Raw genomic sequence first — 24,818 nt, 5'->3', positions numbered from 1 at the left:
AATTTGATCCACACTATATTTTGAGAGGACAGCTGTTATTATTTCATACTTTATACCTGACAAACATTTTCAACTAAACATATATATTAACCAACACCAGAGAATGTGTCATAATGTATGCATCCTAGGTCAAAGGTCATTCCATCGGTCTGTCTATCCGTTCGTTGTTCTTAACAAATTATTATACTATGAAAGTAAGTTGAGAATATTTATCAGTTTTAACTTAAAATCTTAGAATAAAATCACACATGAGACTATGTAATAACTTCAAATAATGCTTCATATCAGATTATCCATACAACTTATTTACCCCACGTTATTGACAGCGGGGCCCACAGAGATGACTCCCATCTCAATGGTATCTAGTTGCATTTATAGCTACAGAGTTCACACAAAGATAACTTACTTATGCAAAATTATGATCATACTCATTTTAAAACATACTTTTGGAAGAACTGATACATTTTTTTGTAGACAGAAACTGCTATTCTAAAGCCTCTATGCTTTGATCATGTTGATATAATTATAAATGGCAGTAATCAACTAAAGGATACCATTTAGTTATTGTGTTTAGGATCATTCGCCATATAATCTCCTCTTTTCGGTATATTTGTTGTTTCTAACAATAAATTAAAAAATTAGGAATATTATAAGTTGTTGATACTTCATCATGTCAGTTTGAAACGTGGAGTGTGTATGATCAAGGAGATATAGAAGGGCCAAGACTCAAGAATGTATACAATTAAAGGTCATGGTACAGTTCAATGATGAGAAATACTATATCATAACATAAACTAGAACTTATTTTAACCAACTGTATCCAACTACAACCACTGAACTACAGGTTCTTGGCCTTAGGATGTCACCACAGTTCAATTGTTCTGGTCAATGCTCTTAAAGCAAATGACCATGATATCAAGCTTGTTGGAAACAGTAATCCACTTGACCAAATTTTGTACTTTAAAATAATTCTTTTCAACCATTATGGACACAAAATCATTTCATCATGTTCAGGTTTTCATTTCTCTCAAACACCAATGAAAATAATGTTTCTTTATGTTTTTCAAAAACATTATCAAAAACTAATTTGTGGTCCATTATGATGACATTTTTAAAGCTAAACTCATAAATGTGTACTGTTTTTTTTTTTACAGCTATTATTTTTTTTTTTGTATGACATCTCCTTATTGAGGAATCATTACTTGTATACAAATATTGAAATTACATGTGTGGAATTTTCCAATATAGCCATGTGGTTTTTAAAAGCAGAAATTGATATTAATATTTTTATACTTGATTTCTCTTAAAAATACATTTCATATTCTATTCTAGAAACTGCAGACATTTTTGTATTAAAAAAAAAAAATCATTCAAATACCTTCAGTAGAATTTTATTAAAACTGTGTTTTATGCTTTATGATAGGGCAATTTTCAGTAGGAAACACTTTTGACCATAGACTGACCTAGAATCATTATTTGTCATAAGAAATTTAGGCAGTTGAAGTCTTATTCTTATTTCAAAGTATGCTGCAGGAAAGATTTTACTCATCTGGATGAAATTCAAGTATGGATTTGTTTATATTTCTTAGAATTTATATTTCTGGTTGGACATGTTGAAGAAAAGTTTGCTATTTTGGAGGTATTTCTTGGTCAACCCTTAACCGATGTAATTCACAATAAAATTTGAATCTTAAAAATAATCACGAGTTCATGCACAGTATGTGAAAAATGAACAGTTTGGAAGGTCATTCTCTAAAAACTGAGAAAGAATTTTTAGGGTCATCTGACCCATAATCGTATTTAATGGTTTATCGGTCACAACAGTTTTCAAGATACAGATCTGTTTCTCAGATATTATGAGCAGATATTATGAGCAAACAGTAAACTATACCAAAAATATAAAATAATTTAGGCATTAAAAATTATATGTCTACATACATTGACATAATTTAAGTTATACCACTATAAATTACAAGTTAATCTTTATTTACTTTTAAAACAAACTTAATCAATCATCATTTTTTAGATATTGGTCCAGTTATAGTTACGAGAGATCCAGATGAATTCATTCTAGAATTACAAGATTTATATGTACATGGTGGAGGTGATTGCCCAGAGATGAGTATTGGGGCCATTAAGGAAGCTTTAGATACTGCTCTTCCTAATTCATTCATCTATGTGTTTACTGATGCACGCTCCAAAGATCATGTACTTACAGAAGATGTATTGTCACTGATACAACAGAAGCAAAGCCAGGTTTGAAAAAAACATAATTATGAAACTTTATTTTTACTGAAAATTAACAACAACTTCAAATTTTGGAGAGTGTTGAATTTTAATTAAAAAATTCCAGTGTGAATTAAAAAACGTTTTGATCTGTTGTAAAGTTTTCTAAATATCTGGTCTAAGAACAAAAATGACTTACGCTATGTAAAGTATAAAAACAACTGTTGAATGTTTTTAGAAGGACCAAGATGTATTAACAACTATTGGGCACTTTTCTGCCTTTTAGTAATGAACAAAACCTTTATTGATAATAAGCAATAAAAAGCTCTGGCATGACAAAAGTGAATTAATTTAGAAAAGAAAAATCAACAAAAGCATGTAAAAAGCATAAAAATAAAAAAATCATGAGCCAAATGAACAAATTCGGTAATGTAATTTTTCTTATATGAGACTGTTTAAGCAATTTGGTTCTAAACAGCATTTTGTTAAAATTTAAATTTTAATACTTACAGGTACACATTATTCAGTTCAATCTTTTATAATGGGACATGCAACGTTACTTAACATGTATTGGCCTTGAAATTATTTCAAAGCATATGGACAGGAGAAGTAAAACTACATGTATATAAAACTTCATATTTTTACTGATGTTATTGTTTCTAGCTATGCTACATGTTTATTCAGTATGGTCTTCCTTTTTCAGATTGTATTTGTTATGACTGGAGATTGTGGCAATCATTCCTCTGATGGGTTTCTGGCTTACGAGAAGATTGCATCGACCAGTTCTGGACAAGTCTTTTTACTGAAAAAGAATCAGGTCAATCAGGTAAAAATTATTAGAAAATGATAAAAAAACAAATGTTATAGATTTGAGTGATAACAAATTTATATGAGATCACATGTAAATGGGCATCTCAGATTTAAATGAACATAATATTTTCATTACTTATTACTTTGAAACCATCTGGAAAAACATGGTCAAAACTTTTTCTGAATTTTTTCCCAAAAAAGATAATGACACTGGAATGATGACTTTATTTCCAGGAATATCAGTAATCTACCCAGATTTTTTAGTGTCATGGTACCAAGACACTATGATTATTTTCCATGATTCTATAATGATTTATGTAATGCTATAAAAACTAATTTCAAGATGCTATATTTTCTTGTCTCCTTAAATATAGGAAGATGCGGTATGAGTGCCAAAGAGACAACTCTGCATCCATGTTAAAATTTTATAAAAGTAAATACATGGTAACAAAATCGTTGTAAGTTTCCTATCATCAGAAGTTATAGATTGAATGTGAGTTTCAAAATGGTTGAGTGAGTTGGTCCTGCAGTTTCCAATTTTTGTCACTTTAAGGGAATACGATACAGTAGCAGGGGCAGATAATAACGTTGTCAAAACTTGTCATGTTGTTTTCGTGACGTTGTTAATCAGAACGTTGTAATTTCGCAATGTTACTAATAAGAACGATTACATGTTGCGATGTCGCTTTAGGTGTATTCACATTTGCGGAAAATTCATTGATGTCATAAACCCGGTTGGGCGGATTTGAAAAAAGTACCTGCTAAAAAAATCGTCCATATCACAAGAATTGTTATACAATGTATTTATTCATTATTAATTAAAGTTAAGAAGTAAACAGTATTAACTTGAAATGTGAAAAAAAATCAAATCCACATACAAAATTTTATATGTGTTTTATTTCAAATAGGAAATGAATAAAATATATGTAATAATACGTCGATGAGACTGAAACCCAACTACACAAAAAGCCCAATAAGTAATTTAGATATCAACGTACTGTCTTGATAAATATTTAGTATCTACACTATTTGGCAAACTATAAATCGTATGGAGAATTTCACGGATAAATTTAACAGACTATCAACAAAATGACAAAATAACATAATAAATATAGAAATCGTCTCATACTGATCCTGACTTTGAATAGGTACATTCTTGAAAACGTTAAACGGCATTTTAGAATTTAACCAAGTGCATGTGTATGAAGAAGAACTGTCAAGTAAAAAGACACAGTCATAAGCCCGTATTATAGACCAAAGCATACGTTGATGTGCTAAGTATATTCTTATGTACATATTGAGAGAAAAAAAATGGCACTCAGGAATTAGGTATCTGACTAACCAGGAAAGTGTTCACACGTTGAAGCTCATGATGTTAAGCTGTTGACCAAAGACAACAAATATGAAGTTTCTCTGTGAGGTAGTATCTTAGATAAGAAAAAAAATATTTGTTGGACCACTGGAAGGACGGACAAACAATGTGGTTGCACCTACTCCTAGATTGGAGGTATTATTCAGAAAAGTAAGGGAACGGCCATTTAACGTCAAAGTAGGAAAGAAAAGGGGGGGGGGAGGGGTAATGTTCCCCCCCAAAAAAATCATATCCCGATTTTTTGAGAAAAAAAATGTGGTGGTCAAGCAGGAGACAAAATTAAAAAAAATTCTGAATCCAGATTTTCCCTTGGGCTATATTGTCCAAAAAAAGATTGATAGCGTCGAAAAAGGAAAACTGAAGAAAAAAAAATGTCTTACTAAATGGTTGCTCTCTATGTCATATCTAATGATACAGAATCATGTAATTTCATGCTCTAATACCGATGGCTGTACTTCCAATGAAATGTTAAACTACACCGTAATGGACTATATTGAGACAATTGCGACATAAATTAGTTCAAGACAGCTCTAAATATTCACTTTTTATATATATTCAGAGTAGTGCCTTAGCTGACCTGATTTAATGTGGGTATGGGTTTGTGTTCATATAATGCCTATAGAGTAGGCCGTTAGTTTTTCTTATTTGAATTGTTTCACATATTCATATCAGGGATTTTTAAAGCTGACTAATCGGTGTGGCTTTTGTTTTTGTTTTGTTGAAGGCCGTATAGTTACCTTTACTTCGTTTATCTTCATCATTTGTCCTGATTATAAAGTTGTCACATTGGTCATGTCGGGGCCTTTTGAATTATTAAACCTACTCTTGATATATTTATAAAATATATTTATATATCATATAGATAGATTGTTTTGCTCTGTTGCTTTTTCATGGTTTTGTTTGTTAAATGTGTTTTGTGTATGTTTATATTATTTGTCACAAACTTATTGTTCAGAGTTTATATGACAATAAATATTTGAATTGAAAGTATACTCAGCTGTGCTGTCTACATAAATTGTAGGACTTGTGCACATTTTTTTTTTATCAGATTTTTCTTTTTTGTTTTCAAACGTTTCTTTTTCTGAAAGTAATTTACTAGAATACTTTTTGTCAAGCCTTCGACTTTAGTCGAAAAAGCGAGACATAGCGATCCTACATGCCGTTGTCGTCGGATGCGTCCACAAATATTCACTCTGTTGTTAAAGATTTTGAAATTTAAATAACTTTTTTAAACTATCCTTGATTTGTACCAAACTTGGACAGAAGCTTGTTTATGATCAAAAGATAGTATCGAAAGAAATATTTTTATTTTTTTTTCTGCTTTTTAGTTGAGTCTGCTATTAATAGCAAAAAAAGGCGAGACACTGGGTTCTGCGGAGCCCTTACGAATTTTTCTATCCAAGTATCATAACAATTCATAAAGGTTTGGCAAATGTTTTATGCTATATTACGGATAACCAGCTTTATAAATTTTGATGATTAATATCATTGCTTTCGAAAAAAAAATCTTGGCTATACCACTGAACTTGACAGCGTAGTTGTGACCAGCGGAAAAGATATCAAGACGTTGTTGCGATTAAAACTTATTTTAACGTAGTTTAGCGCCTTATTGGCAAACGTCCCGTTTGCCATTAGAAATCAATGTTTATTGCTTTTATTGAAAAAACAAGCACATGGACCCCCAGTTTTTTCTTTTGCAATCAATTAAGTAATGTTAAAAGAACACTTCACCAAAATTTAAAGGAAAAATCAGCGATCAAATTTTTTCTGCTCCTCTGAATAGAATCAAAAATATTGTCAATTTCTTCATTTTACTTATAGCTATATAAATTCAGAAAATAACAATTTAGTTTAACCATAAATTTGTTATATTATGTTGATGCCATAGATCTAGGGAACATTTCACAAAAAACCTGGTTAAGTTATGACTGTTCGTTCAAAAGTATTGTTACTTTCCGTAAAAGTCCTTATTTATGGAATTTCTTGTTTTTTACCTCAAATATGCAAATTTCAAACCAAATTATCTGAAAAAGTAAGTCATGAAGGTATATTTTTCTTTGCATATTTCGAAAGTACACATTAAAATTGACCTTGTACCAAACTTTCAAGAAAAAATCAACGAGGGATCTCTACTGTCGTATCGTATGCCCTTAAGATTCACATCTTCAAATGCCTGTTCCATATAAGTGAAAACTCCTCATAAGTAAATCGATTGCAACAGGTAGAAAACATTGTTTTCAATATTTTAAGAATGCTAATATTTTTATACGACCGCAAAAATTTAAATTTTTCGTCGTATATTGCTATCACGTTGGCGTCGTCGTCTGCGTTGTCATCGTCATCTGCGTCGTCGTCGGCGTCGTCGTCCGAATACTTTAAGTTTTCGCACTCTAACTTTAGTAAAAGTGAATAGAAATCTATGAAATTTTAACACAAGGTTTATGACCACAAAAGGAAGGTTGGGATTGATTTTGGGAGTTTTGATCCCAACATTTTAGGAATTAGGGGCCAAAAAGGGCCCAAATAAGCATTTTCTTGGTTTTCGCACAATAACTTAAGTTTAAGTAAATAGAAATCTATGAAATTTTGACACAAGGTTTATGACCACAAAAGGAAGGTTGGGATTGATTTTGGGAGTTTTGGTTCTAACAGTTTAGGAATTAGGGGCCAAAAAAGGGCCCAAATAAGCATTATTCTTGGTTTTCGCACAATAACTTTAGTTTAAGTAAATAGAAATCAATGAAATTTAAACACAAGGTTTATGACCACAAAAGGAAGGTTGGTATTGATTTTGGGAGTTGAGGTCTGAACAGTTTAGGAATTAGGGGCCAAAAAGGGGCCCAAGTAAGCATTATTCTTGGTTTTCGCACCATAACTTTAGTTTAAGTAAATAGAAATCTATGAAATTTAAACACAAGGTTTATGACCACTAAAGGAAGGTTGGGTTTGATTTTGGGAGTGTTGGTCCTAACAGTTTAGGAATAAGGGGCCCAAAGGGTCCAAAATTGAACTTAGTTTGATTTCATCAAAAATTGAATAATTGGGGTTCTTTGATATGCCGAATCTAACTGTGTATGTAGATTCTTAATTTTTGGTCCCATTTTCAAATTGGTCTACATTAAGGTCCAAAGGGTCCAAAATTAAACTTAGTTTGATTTTGACAAAAATTGAATCCTTGGGGTTCTTTGATATGCTGAATCTAAAAATGTACTTAGATTTTTGATTATTGGCCCAGTTTTCAAGTTGGTCCAAATCGGGTCCAAATTAAACTTTGTTTGATTTCATCAAAAATTGAATAATTGGGGTTCTTTGATATGCCAAATCTTACTGTGTATGTAGATTCTTAATTTTTGGTCCCGTTTTCAAATTGGTTTACATTAAAGTCCAAAGGGTCCAAAATTCAACTAAGTTTGATTTGAACAAAAACTGAATTCTTGAGCTTTTTTGATATGCTGAATCTAAACATGTACTTAGATTTTTGATTATTGGCCCAGTTTTCAAATTGGTTCAAATCAGGATCCAAAATTATTATATTAAGTATTGTGCAATAGCAAGAAATTTTCAATTGCACAGTATTCAGCAATAGCAAGAAATCTTCAATTCCACAGTATTGTGCAATAGCAAGAAATTTTCAATTGCACAGTATTGCGCAATAGCAAGAAATCTTCAATTGCACAGTATTGTGCAATAGCAAATATTTTCAATTGCACAGTATTGTGCAATAGCAAGAAATTTTCAATTGATTGGAGTTATCTTTCTTTGTCCAGAATAGTAGTTGAATCAACTTAAATCATTGTTTTATACAATATACAATGTATATTCACTTTTACTACCAACTGATAAATTAAAACAATCTTTACCATTCAGCGATAACAAGCACCTTTTGTTAAATTTTAATATTTTATGATGTATTTAAATGAGTAGTTATTGTTGCAAACTCCATTAGAAATTTGAATTGAGATCAGTTTTGGAAAAAGGGAAAGGGGGATGTGAAAAAAAAGGGGGGGGGGGTAAATTTTTCTCATTTCAGATTTCATAAATAAAAAGAAAATTACTAAACATTTTTTGAGAGGATTAATATTCAACAGCATAGTGAATTGCTCAAAGGAAAAAAAAGTATTTTAAGTTCATTAGACCACATTCATTCTGTGTCAGAAACCTATGCTGTGTCAACTATTTAATCACAATCCAAATTTAGAGCTGAATCCAGCTTGAATGTTGTGTCCATACTTGCCCCAACCGTTCAGGGTTCAACCTCTGCAGTCATATAAAGCTGCGCCCTGTGGAGCATCTGGTTTTGTTTTACAGGTACTTGATTTTGTTACGCTGACGGTCCAAGCTCAGAAAGTAAACCTGATGTCAGTGGATTCTCCTAAGAAAGATGTCAATACATACTTTATTCCTGTGGATAATACACTAAAGGAGCTGACGGTGTCTGTCAGTGGTGTGGCACCAGATATAAAACTCTGGGCTCCTAATCAAGGTAAGGGGTATCACATAAGATATAAAACTCTGGTCTCCTAATCAAGGTAAGGGTGTTGCACCAGGTATAAAACTCTGGGCTCCAAATCAAGGTAAGGGGTGTCACACCAGATATAAAACTCTAGGTTCCTAATCAAGGTAAGGGGTATCACATAAGATATAAAACTCTGGTCTCCTAATCAAGGTAAGGGGTGTCACACCAGGTATAAAACTCTGGGCTCCTGATCAAGGTAAGGGGTGTCACACCAGATATAAAACTCTGGGCTCCTAATTAAGGTAAGGGATGTCACACCAGATATAAAACTCTGGTCTCCTAATCAAGGTAAGGGGTGTCGCACCAGGTATAAAACTCTGGGCTCCTAATCAAGGTAAGGGGTGTCACACCAGATATAAAACTCTGGGTTCCTAATCAAGGTAAGGGGTGTCACACCAGATATAAAAATCTGGGCTCCTAATCAAGGTAAGGGGTGTCACACCAGATATAAAACTCTAGGTTCCTAATCAAGGTAAGGGGTGTCGCACCAGGTATAAAACTCTGGGCTCCTGATCAAGGTAAGGGGTGTCACACCAGCTATAAAACTCTGGGCTCCTAATTAAGGTAAGGGATGTCACACCAGATATAAAACTCTGGTCTCCTAATCAAGGTAAGGGGTGTTGCACCAGGTATAAAACTCTGGGCTCCTAATCAAGGTAAGGGGTGTCACACCAGATATAAGACTCTGGGTTCCTAATCAAGGTAAGGGGTGTCACACCAGATATAAAAATCTGGGCTCCTAATCAAGGTAAGGGGTGTCACACCAGATATAAAACTCTGGGTTCCTAATCAAGGTAAGGGGTGTCACACCAGATATAAAAATCTAGGCTCCTAATCAAGGTAAGGGGTATCACAGAAGATATAAAACTCTGGTCTCATAATCAAGGTAAGGGGTGTCACACCAGATATAAAACTCTGGGTTCCTGATCAAGGTAAGGGGTGCCACACCAGATATAAAACTCTGGGCTCCTAATCAAGGTAATGGGTGTCACACCAGATATAAAACTCTGGGTTCCTAATCAAGGTAAGGGGTGTCACACCAGATATAAAACTCTGGGTTCCTAATCAAGGTAAGGGGTGTTGCACCAGATATAAAACTGTGGGCTCCTAATCAATGTCAGGGGTGTCACACCAGATATAAAACTCTGGGCTTCTTATCAAGGTTAGGGGTGTCACATAAGATATAAAACTCTGGGCTCCTAATCAAGGTAGGGGGTGTCACACCAGATATAAAACTCTGGGCTCCTAATCAAGGCAAGGGGTATCACATAAGATATAAAACTCTGGGCTCCTAATCAAAGTAAGGGGTGTTGCACCAGATATAAAACTCTGGGCTCCTAATCAAGGTAAGGGATGTCACAAATCTCTTCTCTGAAACTACTGGGCCAATTGAAACCAAATTGGTAACATTCATCATTGTGGTATTTAGTTAAAAAAATATGTCTGATGAACCTGCCTTCCAACCAACATTGTTAACATGGATGAAAATAGACCATTGGGGGTAAATCACAATGTTCAGGTATAATCTTGAAACTGTTAAAAAAAGAGAAAATCGTTCACCATGTTGAGACCTGCCTAATGTTTATAAATTTTAAAACTGTCTGACGACTTCAAACAGGAGTTATTGCCCTCAAAATTATAATAGATAGAGAGAAACTTTATATTATTTAAGTGATCAGCAAGGCAAGATCTACGATTGAGTGATGATCGAAATTGTTAGTCAACACCGTATTAAAGTAATTGACCTTTAATTACGATTTTTGGGTGTTTTTAGTCTTGTAAACTATAATGCATAAATAGAAATCTAAAAAGAGAAAAAAAATAGTATGATGATTTTTACAAAAAAGTGGCAATTGTTAAAGTTGAAGGTGAGCGACATAGGTTCTTTAGAGTTTTATTTACTATAATTATTATAGCTTATTGACAGTTTATTATAACTTAATCTACTTTGACAAAGGTCTGTGTTAAATGTAGGATTGAGATTTCTTATAAACATATTAATTTACCAGCTTTTACACTTCAGAAAACCAGTATTCTGAACATGATGGTTTGAGAAATTTATTGGATTTGAAAAAGGTGAAAATCCAGAATGTAAGAGACCCAATACCAGGAAAATGGAAGTTGCAGGTATCCAGCAATAGTTCTCATACAGTCAGAGTTCGTGGACTGAGTTCTTCAAACTTCTTTCCTAGTTTCTCTCGAAGCACTTCTCATGACACTTCTTTAACAACATTAAGGCCTCTCAAAGGTAAATATTAGAAAAAGAAGATGTGGTATGATTGCCAAATGAGACAAATCTCCACCAGAGACCAAATGACACAGAAGTTAGGAACTATAGATCACCATAAGACCTTTACCAATGAGCAAAAACTATACTGCATATCAAATTATCAAAAATCCAGACATGACAAATGTAAAACAATTCAAATGAGAAAAATAATAGCCTTATTTATGTGCAAGTCTGGAAATCTTAGTTGGCTAAATGAAGATTCTGCGTCTGTGGATTTATTATTATTCATGAAATACATGTACCACTATTTGTAGATTTAGTGGGTATAGGCAACCCTAAATTGAATAACTAAAAAAGTACACAATTTCTATAGGCTTGTATGCAGAGTTTGGCAAAAGCTTAAAATCAGTTACCCACCAAATAAACGATTTTCTCTCAAACCACAATAATTGGTACCAAGGATTTGTATAGTGACACTATACAAATCTTTGTTGGTACCGAAGAAAATAAATGAATCCACAGTATGCTAAATCCTCAGATTAAATATAGTAAAGATAGTCTAGATAACATAAAAATCTAGCAAACACAATTACACACACTTATTTTGCTTTTATTCAACCTACATTGTATTTCATATACTGTACTGATGGTGCTAGTGAAATTGAATTATAAGTTTATTGTCATTGGCAGTGAAAATCCTCTTTTTAAAAAATAGAACTTTCATACTGAAACATAACATTTAAGAATTATAAATCTATTTCTAGGAATAGAATCCAGCACTACAGTGAACACAACAGACATAAATCCACCAGCAGGCCTGTATAGGATGGAGTTTATCGATCTTCAGGGGGAGGTGTTAGCAGAATATCCATTGATAAGAAATCCGTTAAAGGACAATATATACACTGTTTCTCCATTAATTCCTCCATATACATTCTTTTATATTAAGGTTTGTTGGTTATTAATTAAACACAAACATTGAAAAAAAAAATATTTGAATGTTAATGAGGGGAGTGACATTGGACTGCTGGTTTCCCGAATCCTGCTTTTAATGCCCCACCTACAATAGTAGAGGGGCATTATGTTTTCTGGTCTGTGCCTCTGTCCGTTTGTTTGTCTGTCCGTCCATCCGTCTGTCCGTTAGTCTGTCTGTCCTGCTTCAGGTTAAAGTTTTTGGTAAAGGTAGTTTTTGATGAAGTTGAAGTCACATCAACTTGAAACTTAGTACACATGTTCCCCATGATATGATCTTTCTAATTTTAATGCCAAATTCAAATTTGACCCCAATTTCACGGTCCACTCAACTTGGAAAATGATAGTATGAGTTCAGGTTAAAGTTTTGGGTTCCCCGTGATATGATCTTTCTAATTTTAATGCCAAATTTAAGTTTTGACCCCAATTTCACTGTCCACTGAACATAGAAAATGATAGTGTGAATTCAGGTTAAAGTTTTGGTCAAAGTTTTTGGTCAAATTAGTATTTGATGAAGTTGAAGTCACATCAACTTGAAAGTTAGTACACATGTTCCCTATGATATGATCTTTCTCATTTTTATGTCAAATTAGAGATTTGACCCAAATTTCACAGTCTACTGAACATGGAAAATGATAGTGTGAGTGGGGCATCCGTGTACTATGGACACATTCTTGTTTGTAATTGTTTCCCAATTTTATCTTTTGTATGCCACTGCTGGTGGCATAAAGTTTTACCCTTGTTCATCTGTACATACCTAAGCACTAAAATTGGTTTCTATTCCCTAACTTTAGTTTGGTTCTACCAAATATTATGAAACCTATCCACAATGCTTATTACCACAAAACACAGATTAACCTTGAATTTCGGTGGTGTTTTTTTTTTTTACTGTTCTAGAGTTGTGCCTCTTTACAAATGGACAAATTTCTGAATTTTTCGTTTCCGTTCTCTAACTTTAGTTTGTTTCAACCAAATGTTATGAATTTTATCCACAATGTTTACTACCACAAAACACAGATCAAGTTTGAATTTTGGTGGTGTCAATTTTACTGTTATAGAGTTATGCCCCTTTACAAGATGGAAAAATTGATGTATTTTTCGTTACCGTTCCGTTACTTAAGTTTGCCTTAACTAAATGTACTGAAACTTATACGCAATGCTAATTACTTCATTTATTCATTTCTTTTTTCCAGATCTCACTATATTCCACTTCCCCATTTCTTTTTACGCACTAAATCCCACATTAAAAAGACATGTTATCCCACTCATGGATTATTTGAAATCAATTGGAACTTGATCTGTGTTTTGTGAAATGAGCATTGTTGCCCAAGTTTCTTTGATTTCTTCTTAATGTGAAGCCTGTATCATTTTACAGTGGAAAAGTTGAAATAGTTATCCTGCTTTCTGTCTGCAGCTTAAACATTTAGGTTCAGTCTATACTAAAAGTGTGTTTTTATACCTCAAGAACTTTGGCAAACTTGTATGTATTAAAACCAGCCAGTGATCTGGAAGGTATTTTTCACTATGGGCCCAGGGCCCCTCAAAAATAAATTCAATGGGCCATTTTAAAAAATAATGGGCCATGTTGTCAAATGAGTGGGCCATTTTAATTGACTTCTGTAAAAAAACAATTATCAATATATCAGTTTAGCAAAGAGGTGTTGATACTTACCTTAATTTATGATTTTAAATAAAATCATGGAATTGTTCCTGTGATTTTATAATTTCAATTTCAATGAATATACAATAACTTCTTCCAACACAAACAATATTTAAGTCAACCTTTATTTACAATGTTTAAACTGGTACTGTTGCCTTGTTCATGTTCATGTTTTTTTTTTTTGTACATTAAATTTGGGTCTTCGTCGATACCATACTTATTCTAGACGTAGCCTGGCATCCGGCCCAATCTAGCTGCGCGTCGTAAGGGCCAGGTGGGGATCAAATATCATGTGATCGATTCAGTGCCAGTTGACTCTGAATCTAAAGTGAGGCTGAATAAATATTTGCATACATTTGATGTTTGATGTAAACCAGCAAAATTGAAATCCAATTCACACCTTGGTTATGTGAAATCTTAAACTTTGAACTTTCTCACCAGGCGATTGCTGATAAGAATTAACCCTTTTCTGCTTACTAATTATCATCATACTAATAATTAGATATAATAACACTATACATCAATTCATAAAGAAAAATAATTACAGTCTAATTTTTACTAATTGATATTAAACAAGAATTGATTGGATACAGATGTTAAACAAACATTGCGCGACAAAAGTAGTATTAACCAATCATTGACAGGAAATACATTGATACACGCCTGGCTATACTGACAAGATTAGCCAGGACCCCAGGCTAATTCTAGATGAGCCAAAGACCAAAAAATGACAAGGACAGTTAGGTGTCTTTTATGGAGACGAAAACTATATTCCTAAAAATTCTTGGAGTTCTTCAATCGAAATAATAGCAAACTAAACTAAATGAGATTATTATTAGAGTTAAATCTCGTCTGTATTAGCCAAATTTCACAAACTTAAAGTTGTTTATAAACAAATATATCATGAATGATGGTTAATTACGTTTTTCGGGTTATCAGTTAGACCGCAAGGTTCTATTATTACAATAGGAAAACACCGAGACGTTAAATCGCATGGTTCTATTATGATAGGGAAACACCAGAAACGTCCCAAAAATATATAGGTGCTCCTATTATTGGAGGAACATTACACAGTTGTGTACACACACATGGTGGCACGGAACACGATCGGAAATTCATTTGACGATATCTAAACATTTTGAAACGAAGTGAAAAATATCGTGCGCCACGTGGGCGCTTACATTTGTCACTGTATGCGCCATTTCTTGTCAATATGCGCTATAGGCGCAGGGCGCACGTCCTTCCCGATCACTGCCAGCAGACAGTAGCAAAATTCTAAAAATATGTTTTTGTATTTTTTTGTTATTTACTGATCATTAATAGCCTGAACATTTTCATACATTAGATTGAATTTGTTAAAAAATCAAAAACTTCATGGATGTTATGGTACTATAGAACGGAAGATCAAACCATATAAGGGCAATTATACCATATCTTTTTATTTTAGTATAGGATCTGAATTCTTGTTAATGTCTTAAATTTACATTCTGAAGTTTCTGTCTGACATAAGTATTGTGTTCATGGCATTATTTTTATGATCCAATAACCACTTTCAAAACTGTATAGGTATTACCGTGCCTCTCCTACAATAGTAGGGGGCATTATATTTTTTCATTTGTGCATCTGTCTATTAGTCAGCTGGTTCTTTGATCCTGTATTGATTTTAAACTTAAAGTTAAAATAGTGTGGAATCATTTATTTTCATTGGTACATATTTTCATGGATATTTGATTTCGTTTTTTTACCAATTTCTGCATACAACCTTATAGAAAATTTTTCAATTTGTTGAACATTTCAATTCCTGGTTTATCTGCACCAACGAAATCCACGAAAATTGGAACCTAACGAATAATAATTAATCCACAGTAGAGCAAACAGGGCGTGGTTTTGTATGAACCATTTCCCTATTATCACAAATTCTTTAAAAGGGCAAATTTCACACTATAAATATAATTATTATATGACTATAAATTTTCTGTTTTCTCATTGGCTAAAAGCATAGGAAATCCTCTTTGATAAAACATTATATTCACCGTGTCAAAAATCATGAGAGGTTAATATAAGATTTGGAACAGCGTCCGTGTACCTAAATATAGAAACGGGGAATTCTTGTTAGCTATTTAAGGGATGTATAAATAAAATGGTTTTTAATTGGACGACCGAATAAATATCAACCAATCAGCGCTCTCGACATAAAATCGTTTCAATCTAACAGGCGACAGCTACATGTTTCCGGCAACAAAGTATGGCTGGAGCAGCAGAAGTAGCTACTGAAAAACGCTTTCCATCGTTAAATAATGAGGAAATTAAGAAGATTTTGATAGAAAAGGATTCTAAAAATACTCGCCGATCAACAGATTCTAGCGTACATGTACATGTATCTAGTTTTTTATTCTGTTGTATTCAATATTGTTCATGTTTTGTTCTTTAAAAATTGAAATGATACAATATTCTTCTAGTTTTAATTATGCAGAATTAAATATGCCTTAAAATCAAACCCAAGCATAAAATAAAAACAGTCTAGGCAAAATACCATCTAACCAAGGATATATTTCACAATCTAAAAATATGAAAATGACACTGAGAACTAAAGAGTCATATAATAAAGCAATTGTTGACTTTTGATATCAGTTGATACAATGATTTATCAACCCCAGATGTGATATTCACCTCGGCCGTTGGCCTTGGTGAATATCACATCTCTGGGGTTGATAAATCATTGTATCAACCTCATCAAAAGTCAATAATTGTATAATGTATCAGTTAAATGTTGTTAATCATATGCATTGCCTGACCCTAGTAATTAAACATGTTATAGGTGACTGGTGTAGATGATGCAGGGAATACCCTACAGAGACTAACACCAACTGCCATCAGTGCTAGAGAGGCCACTAGACCAGTGGTTCATATGTCTGACATGACCAGAGGTTACTATGAAGCTTCAGCTTTCCTGACTTGTGAAGTTATCAGTGAAGTACCTTTCTTAGTTCAATGGTCAAGAGGTGGGAAGTTACTTGGTAATTTACAGGAGCATAGGTAAAATTTCTAAGTTTATATATATGTATATGTAATATTAATATTGTGACTTATACAGCCACACATTCCTGGTAAGAAAGATTGACATGATGATAAAGCATGATTAAACAAATCCTACTTTATTACACCCTCATTACAATGAAGATTAATTAGTCATCTGACAGCTGAAATTCACCTCTTCAGGTAAGCTAAAAATCATAGTAAAAGAGCTTTTATTGCTATCTCACAGTGAGGTTTCAAGTGTATGATTAATAAAACAAACTGTATTTATGACAAAATTTGAACCACAAAAGTATAATTGTCCCATTTCTAAAAAAACAACAAAATAAATAACATTGATTTGGGGAAAAAAATGTATAGTTTGAGTGATTCATGTTTGCTCTATTTTTTGGTTATGAGTGTTTTCAGGTGGAGGAAGCCAGAGAGAACCATGCATGACCTTTGGTAGAAAAACTGACAATCCTAGTCCATTAAGATTGAAGTAGAAGTAGTACTTACACCAGACTGCTTATCTAAAAATTATATTTTGTATAAATATAATCGTTGTTACAGAGGTTCCAGTAATGTTACTTTGGAGGTACCTAATGCTACAGAGAAGTCAGAAGGACTGTACTTGTGTAATGCTACAAATAAAGCAGGATGGAGAGCTACACAAACATTTTTAGATGTCAGTGGTTAGTATATCACAATTTTTTTGTGTATACGGTTTCTTTCTAACAACATTTCTCAGAGTTATGGATTTCTATCTGAACTGAAATGAGGCTAGCTAGTGAAGTACATCTTCGCTATCCAAGGGTTACGATCCACTCCCGTTCTCTTCACCCTTGGCGGATTGAGATAATATTTCGGAGACACAAGGTAAGGAATTTTATTGGTTGCAGTAGAAACTCGCTGCATCCAATCAAAAAGCGCCTATAACATGATCACGTGTAAATGTAGAAAGTGTTTGTAAACAATTGCCACATGTTTAATGTGCAACAAGTCTTTACATCACTAAGCATACGACTATATTTAGTGACAACTTGATTGTTTTTAATCAACTTATAGAAGTTCCTGTGTATGTTTCATGCACAAATGCATGAATGTTGACGTATATTTTCGTTTCCGGCTGTACCAAGTGGGTAGAATCTAGGCGCTACCGTGTTTTTACCTCCAAAATGAAGAGTTCAAGTGCTACCATTGGTCAAGAATAATGTATTCGGAATGGGCGTGACTTTAATCTTCCGATAGATGGCGCAACATGGATATCACAAATGTTGGCTCAATCTGCCAAGGGTGAAGAGAGCGGGAGTGGATCGTAACCCTTGGCTAGCGAAGATGGTGAAGTATGATTGGTTATCATTTTTGATGCACTTAAATGTCATAACAAATTTGTGATATTCTATTGTCTGTTCAACTGTCCTTCTGTTTAAGTGTATGAATACAGGCTCAGAATAAGCGAAAGCTTTATTCTAGTATTGATAAAACTTATCTCTTTGTGCTAAAACTACTCCACACTATACTACAATAGTCAGTTAGTGGTTATGATATAACCATTATAAAATAAATTTCTTGATCTTTAATATTAGATGTAGCCTAGATGAAATTTTTGAGCGAATCAAATCAATTTGGTTTTTATTACATTAAATACCTCACCTTCATAAATTTAGATATCAGTCCACTCGCTGCATTATTCAACCGGAAACCAGCCAGAAAAAGAACCATGACCCCGTGACAACCTCTCCCACCTGACACCTGTGTGTCCTAAACCTTCATCATTTTTTCCGGTTCAACAACGCATGCTGCACGTTTTTCTGGAGGAGGAAAAAGTTTATTTTTTGCAAACAGTTTAACAAGTTGATAATTTATATATTTATATTGATATTTTTGTTAATAATTATAGTATATTTGGATAATTTTATCTGAATATTATGGATAAAATTCCAGCTTCAGCTACCCAAGAGGTAAGTGACAGTCAAATTCACACTTCCAATGGTAATTTGTTGTCCCCTTGGCGTTCGGCCACCCATTCTGATGACTTTTGGGATAGAAGTTTGGAATTTATTCCAGGTGTTTCGGGTGTCGGTATGGAACAGGACTCAGAACCTGTTCCTGTCAGGACTATGCCTTTCGCTCCTGGTGCTAGTCAGTTGAGGCTATCTAGGCCTAGCAGGGTATCACATACCGTAACTAGGCCTGCAGAGATACCAACGTCTCCTGTGGCTTGCACGACAAGCAGGCAGGAGACACTACCAGCTGGCATCAGGAGTGACCCCTTTTCTCGGACTAAGTGGCCCATGAATTTTGCCTACCCTCCCATGCCTATGGGTATGCCCAACTTGCCGCCTTATCCCCAGCCTTTTGATCCGTATTCGGCTCAATCAGTTTGGTCTGGTCAGGGGTTTGGTGGTAGACCCTCTTCAGAGTCATCCTCTTTTAAGGATGAGATGAGGAGTCTTACCACCTCCATACACAAGATACAAGCTACAGTTAATGCTAAGTTCTTGGAATTTGGTAACAGGCTTGATCTTATGGAGTCTAGGGGTCTGTCTCAGGATCCTGCACAGGACCCTCCCAGACCTCCTAGACAGTTGTTGGAAGACGACTCAGTTTCTTTGGCTCCTAGAAGTCAGGAAGGTAATTTTTTGGATGACCAAGGTGGTAATTCTGATGTTGACAGTGTAGTAAGCACAGAGGGAGATGCTTTCGTTCCTAAGGAGCCTTCTTCAGGCACTTCAGATTGCCTTAGGAGTCTGGTCTATTCTATTCGTAGGGATATGTCGGATATGCCCATGTCGTCTCCACCTAGAGTTTCTTCTACTCCTTCGGATTTCATGGCTTGCTCAGGTATAGTCAAGCCAGAGTCTAAGGGGTATTATTCTTTCCCAGAGTCGGGGCATTTTACAACTGCTTTGTCTTTTGTAAACTCTTCTCTGGCTGAGAATCTTGCTAACACTAGCAAAACTGGTGGTAGTAAGTTCTCTGGTTTCGGACCTGCCTCTTACCCAGGTAGGTGTAGATCTAAGGACTTTGAGATCCATGGATCTTCCTTGGGTATGTCGGCTCCTGCTAGTGACCGGGCTTTTTCTAGTTTGCTTGGTTCGAAACCTTTGGATGGCCTCAGACTTTCTCAAGCTTCTTATGTCAAGTCAGAGTATAATCTGAGGTGTTTGACTTTTGTTCTTGAGACGGCTGAGCACTTTTTGTCAGCAGCTGGGTCTCTTTTAAAGGACAAAGGGGAGGAATTTTCAGATTTGAGGTCTATGCTGCTTCAGGTAGACAAGAGTCTTGGAATGTCTCAATTCCTTCTTCTTGGTACTGTGGCCAACTTTACTCTTGCTAAGAGACAGGAGATTCTTGAAAAATCAACTGTCTCTGAAGCTCTTCAGCAGAGACTTGTCAGTTCTCCTTTGTCTAAGGACAAGTTGTTCTCTGTTTCCTTAGAGCAGTTACAGGAGGAGGTGAATAAGGCCCCTCCTGTTGTCAAGGTGGATGTGAAGGTCACTGATGGGAAAAGATTTGTCAAGACTTCTCAGGTTAACAATCCTTCTTCTTCTCATCAACCCAAGGCTTCTACCTCCTCTTCTTCACAGTCTACGAAGAGGCCAGCTTTTTCTCGTCCCAACTATTCTAGTGGGAAGAAAGCTAAAGTTGTTAAGGGAAAGAAGCAGGGTAAGTGATGTGTTGTCCCCTCCGTTGAATCGTTCCCCACTGGAAGAGGAAAATTATACTTCTCCTCTTCCTCATCTTCCAGTGGGGGGCAGGGTGTCCCACTTTCTAGATCAATGGGCTCTGATAACTTCAGACAAGTGGGTACTTTCGATTTTACGGAGGGGATTGGAACCAGTTTCTGGAACAGCCTCCTCTTTCTCCTGTTCCAATCAATCTGTCAGTGACAAAGGATTCTCAAAAGAATCAGTTGTTACAAGACGAGGTGAACATTCTTATTCAGAAGGGTGTGTTGGAGGAGGTAAATCCTCCTTTTCATCTAGGGTTTTATTCCCGGCTGTTCTTGGTTCCCAAGAAGAACGGGAAAATGAGACCGGTTCTAGATCTTTCTGTTCTCAATCAGTTTCTGGTGGTCCCACATTTCAAAATGGAGACCAACAGGTCTATCAGGTCGACAATTCATTTAGGAACTTGGACAACCTCTCTAGATTTGATGGACGCCTATTTTCACATCCCGATTTCTCACAAGTTTCGTCATTTCCTGAGACTGGTTTGGGCAGACAAGGTTTACAGTTTCAAGGCTATGCCTTTTGGCCTGGCTATTGCACCCCTAGTTTTTACCCGGATTTTTCAGACGGTAGTGTCTTATCTTCATACTCAGGCAGTACTCATTCACTCCTACCTAGACGATTCTCTCATCAAGAATCATTGCCGATCTCTTTTGGAGGAACACACCAATTTGTCTATCCTTTTACTCCTGAGACTGGGTTTTTTGATTTCATGGGAAAAATCAGAGATAATTCCCAGTCAGAGTTTCAATTTCCTGGGAGAACATTTTCGGACAGATTTGGGTCTAGTGCTTCCTCCAGAAGAGAAGGTAGTCAAGGTACGTCAGTTAGTCAATGCTCTGACTCAGTTTTCATCTGTCCCAGCTCGTCAATTGCTTCAGCTGGTGGGTTTCTTGATTTCGATCATGGACGTCATTCCACTAGGACGTCTACACATTCGTCCAATCCAGTGGTATCTGTCGGAGTTTTGGCACCCAATTTCTCAGTTGTGGGAGGCACCTGTTCCCATTCTTCCTCGGTTGTTACCTCATCTTCAATGGTGGCTTCAGGAAAAACATCTTCGGAAGGGAGTTTTGTTGGATCCTCCAGACCCCAGCCTAACTTTGTTCACAGATGCGAGTCTGATGGGTTGGGGAGCTTATCTGGAGGGCAGGACAGCATCAGGCCTTTGGTCAGGTGCTCAGTTGGAAGAACACATCAATCTTCTAGAGATGAGAGCTGTGTTTCTTTCTCTCCGTCAGTTTCAGGCTGTGATTCAGGGTCAGTCACTACTGGTTGCCACGGACAACTCCACAGTAGTGGCTTATCTTCAGAATCAAGGGGGGACCCATTCCTTTTCTCTGTATCATCTGAGCAAGGAAATTCTTCTTCTGTGTCACAGTCTCAATTTAATTCTGTCAGTGAGACATGTTCCAGGCAGTCAAAATCTTCTGGCGGATGCTCTCTCCCGTTCCCGTGTTCCAGTGAACACAGAATGGGAAATTCATCCATCAGTGTTTCAGGAGATCATTCTTCGTTGGGATCGTCCTCATATAGATCTTTTTGCCACCAGTCTGAATCACAAGTTGGAGACTTACGTTTCTCCCATTCCAGACGAGAAAGCTTGGGCAGTAGATGCTATGACCCTATCTTGGAAGGGAATGTTCAGTTACATGTTCCCTCCTTTTCGTCTTCTTCCAAAGATCTTGCACAAGATTCAGAGGGACCTATGCAAGACCATTCTTATTGCTCCGGCTTGGCCAAGACAGTCTTGGTTCCCAGAACTACTACTTCTGTGTTGTGCGAAGCCCCTTTGTCTGCCTCTAAGAGAGGATCTACTGTCTCAATTCAAAGGAAGAAAACTGCATCAGGGTCTGCAGAATCTCCATCTGCACGCTTGGTTGTTGTCAGGAATTCCCTCAGAAAGGGAGGCTTTTCTGAGGGAGCAACCAAGCGTATCTCAGGATCAGTCAGACAATCTACAGGAGCAGTTTATGACTCAAAATGGTCTATCTTCTGTACTTGGTGTCTGTCGAAGCAGATTAATCCACTCTCTGTTACTGTACAGCAGTTAGCGGATTTCTTTCTTTACCTTTTTGAGGAGAAAGGTTATTCTCCTTCTACTATAAAGGGATATAGATCTGCCATAGCCAGAACAATATCACTTTCAGGAGGCTCTGATTTTGGGGATAATGAGTTTTTGTCATTATTGATAAAAAACTTTTGCCTTAATAGACCTCGTCAAAGGCGTTTGGTTCCTTCTTGGGACTTAGGTTTGGTTTTAAAGGTTCTACAGTTTCCACCTTTTGAACCTTTACATTCAGCCTCCTTCAAATTTTTATCTTATAAATGTTGTTTTCTGATAGCTTTGGCTACTGGTCGCAGAAGGAGTGAGATTCATGCCTTGTCAATTTCTGAGTCTTGTCTCCGCTTTGCGTCTGATAAGTCTTCAGTTACTCTTCTCACTGATCCATCTTTTTTAGCAAAGAACCAGTTACCTGATAAAGGTTCTGGTTGTATTACTGTTCCTGCTTTACCTCCCACAGCGGATAATCAGGTTTTGTGTCCAGTGAGAGCCTTGCTTGTTTACCTAGCGTCTTCAGCTAAATTAAGATCTGCTGGTTCTTCTAGGTTGTTCATTCCTATTAAAAAAGGAATTTCTGACATTTCTGCTAAAACCATTTCTACCTGGATTTGCAATACTGTCATTTTGGCCTATAAGTCTGCTTCTTCTGAAGTTTTAGTTAAACATCAAGTTAAAGCACATGAAGTAAGAGCCTTAGCCTCTTCTTGGAACATTTTTAATTCCTCCTCTATGTCGGAAATCATGTCAGCTGGTTTTTGGAGGTCTGATAGTGCCTTTTATAACCATTATTTACGGTCCATGCCTCTTCATTGTGACAACCTCTATTCTTTAGGGCCTTTAGTTGCTGCTCAACAGGTTGTTTTTCCTCCTCCTAGTGATGGGGATTCAGCTCTTCGTTAAATTCTGTTATCTAAATTTATGAAGGTGAGGTATTTAATGTAATAAAAATCAAATTTTTAGAATTAAAATTTAGTTTTGTAAATTAAATACTCACCTTCATAAATCAGAGGTCCCTCCCTCCTCCCCTTCATCCCCCCTTAGTGCCTAGCATTTTAAGGAATAAATGATGAAGGTTTAGGACACACAGGTGTCAGGTGGGAGAGGTTGTCACGGGGTCATGGTTCTTTTTCTGGCTGGTTTCCGGTTGAATAATGCAGCGAGTGGACTGATATCTAAATTTATGAAGGTGAGTATTTAATTTACAAAACTAAATTTTAATTCTAAAAATTTGATTTTCCCATGTGACTAAATTTTAATGCCTAAGAGATTTTCAATTCAGGATGGTTTTATCTCTTGATTGTTATTTTTTAACTTTAACTGTAATGTGGTATTATTTTTGATGCTCACTTAAGAAACTCTCCCCAAAATTGTTGCTACAGTGTGCAAAAATAATTTGGTTAAAAAACAGAATAGTAGTCCAAGAAGAATTCATGAGAAAAGGAAACAAAATGCACCATATATATATATATATATATATATAAAGGATAATTTTGGATAATTACTTTAACTTTTGATTACAAAAATATTCAATAATATTGCACAATAAAAAAGACCACATCAACCATTAAATTTTGACTGCTCTGAAAATTATATTTAACATTAGGTCATTGATCAATGTACTCATAGCCACTGATAACCAACGTTGCACCTAGGAATGCCACAGTACTATATATAGCTTGGAGGTTCATGCTACACCCATACATTACGCCTAGGAATGCCACAGTACTATATATAGCTTGGAGGTTCATGCTACACCCATACATTACGCCTAGGAATGCCACAGTACTATATATAGCTAGGAGATTCATGCTACACCCATACATTACACCTAGGAATGCCACAGTACTATATATAGCTTGGAGGTTCATACTACACCCATACATTACACCTAGGAATGCCACAGTACTATATATAGCTTGGAGGTTCATACTACACCCATACATTACACCTAGGAATGCCACAGTACTATATATAGCTAGGAGGTTCATACTACACCCATACATTACACCTAGGAATGCCACAGTACACCCATACATTACACCTAGGAATGCCACAGTACTATATATAGCTAGGAGGTTCATACTACACCCATACATTACACCTAGGAATGCCACAGTACTATATATAGCTAGGAGGTTCATACTACACCCATACATTACACCTAGGAATGCCACAGTACTATATCATGTATATATAGCTTGGAGGTTCATACTAC

The 24,818-nt window shown here is 35.5% G+C and overlaps 1 protein-coding gene across 4 annotated transcripts in view; it reads left to right on the top strand.

The window, feature by feature from the left end:
• Positions 1-24,818, top strand: part of LOC143064640 (hemicentin-1-like) — a 125,670-nt gene that overhangs the window by 2,281 nt on the left and 98,571 nt on the right. For all 4 annotated transcript variants that reach the window (XR_012975291.1, XR_012975292.1, XM_076237620.1 and 1 more), the window contains exons 2-8: positions 2,027-2,256; positions 2,930-3,052; positions 8,717-8,891; positions 10,948-11,172; positions 11,919-12,103; positions 16,605-16,822; positions 17,375-17,496. Coding sequence is in view for 2 of the 4 variants with exons in the window: in XM_076237620.1 (XP_076093735.1) it covers positions 2,027-2,256; positions 2,930-3,052; positions 8,717-8,891; positions 10,948-11,172; positions 11,919-12,103; positions 16,605-16,822; positions 17,375-17,496 (1,278 nt within the window). In the remaining 2 variants the exon portion in view is untranslated. The remainder of the gene's footprint in view (positions 1-2,026; positions 2,257-2,929; positions 3,053-8,716; positions 8,892-10,947; positions 11,173-11,918; positions 12,104-16,604; positions 16,823-17,374; positions 17,497-24,818) is intronic.

Source organism: Mytilus galloprovincialis, chromosome 2, assembly GCF_965363235.1.
Source record: "Mytilus galloprovincialis chromosome 2, xbMytGall1.hap1.1, whole genome shotgun sequence".
NCBI classification, from domain to species: domain Eukaryota; kingdom Metazoa; phylum Mollusca; class Bivalvia; order Mytilida; family Mytilidae; genus Mytilus; species Mytilus galloprovincialis.
This window is presented reverse-complemented; position numbering and strand designations above follow the sequence as displayed.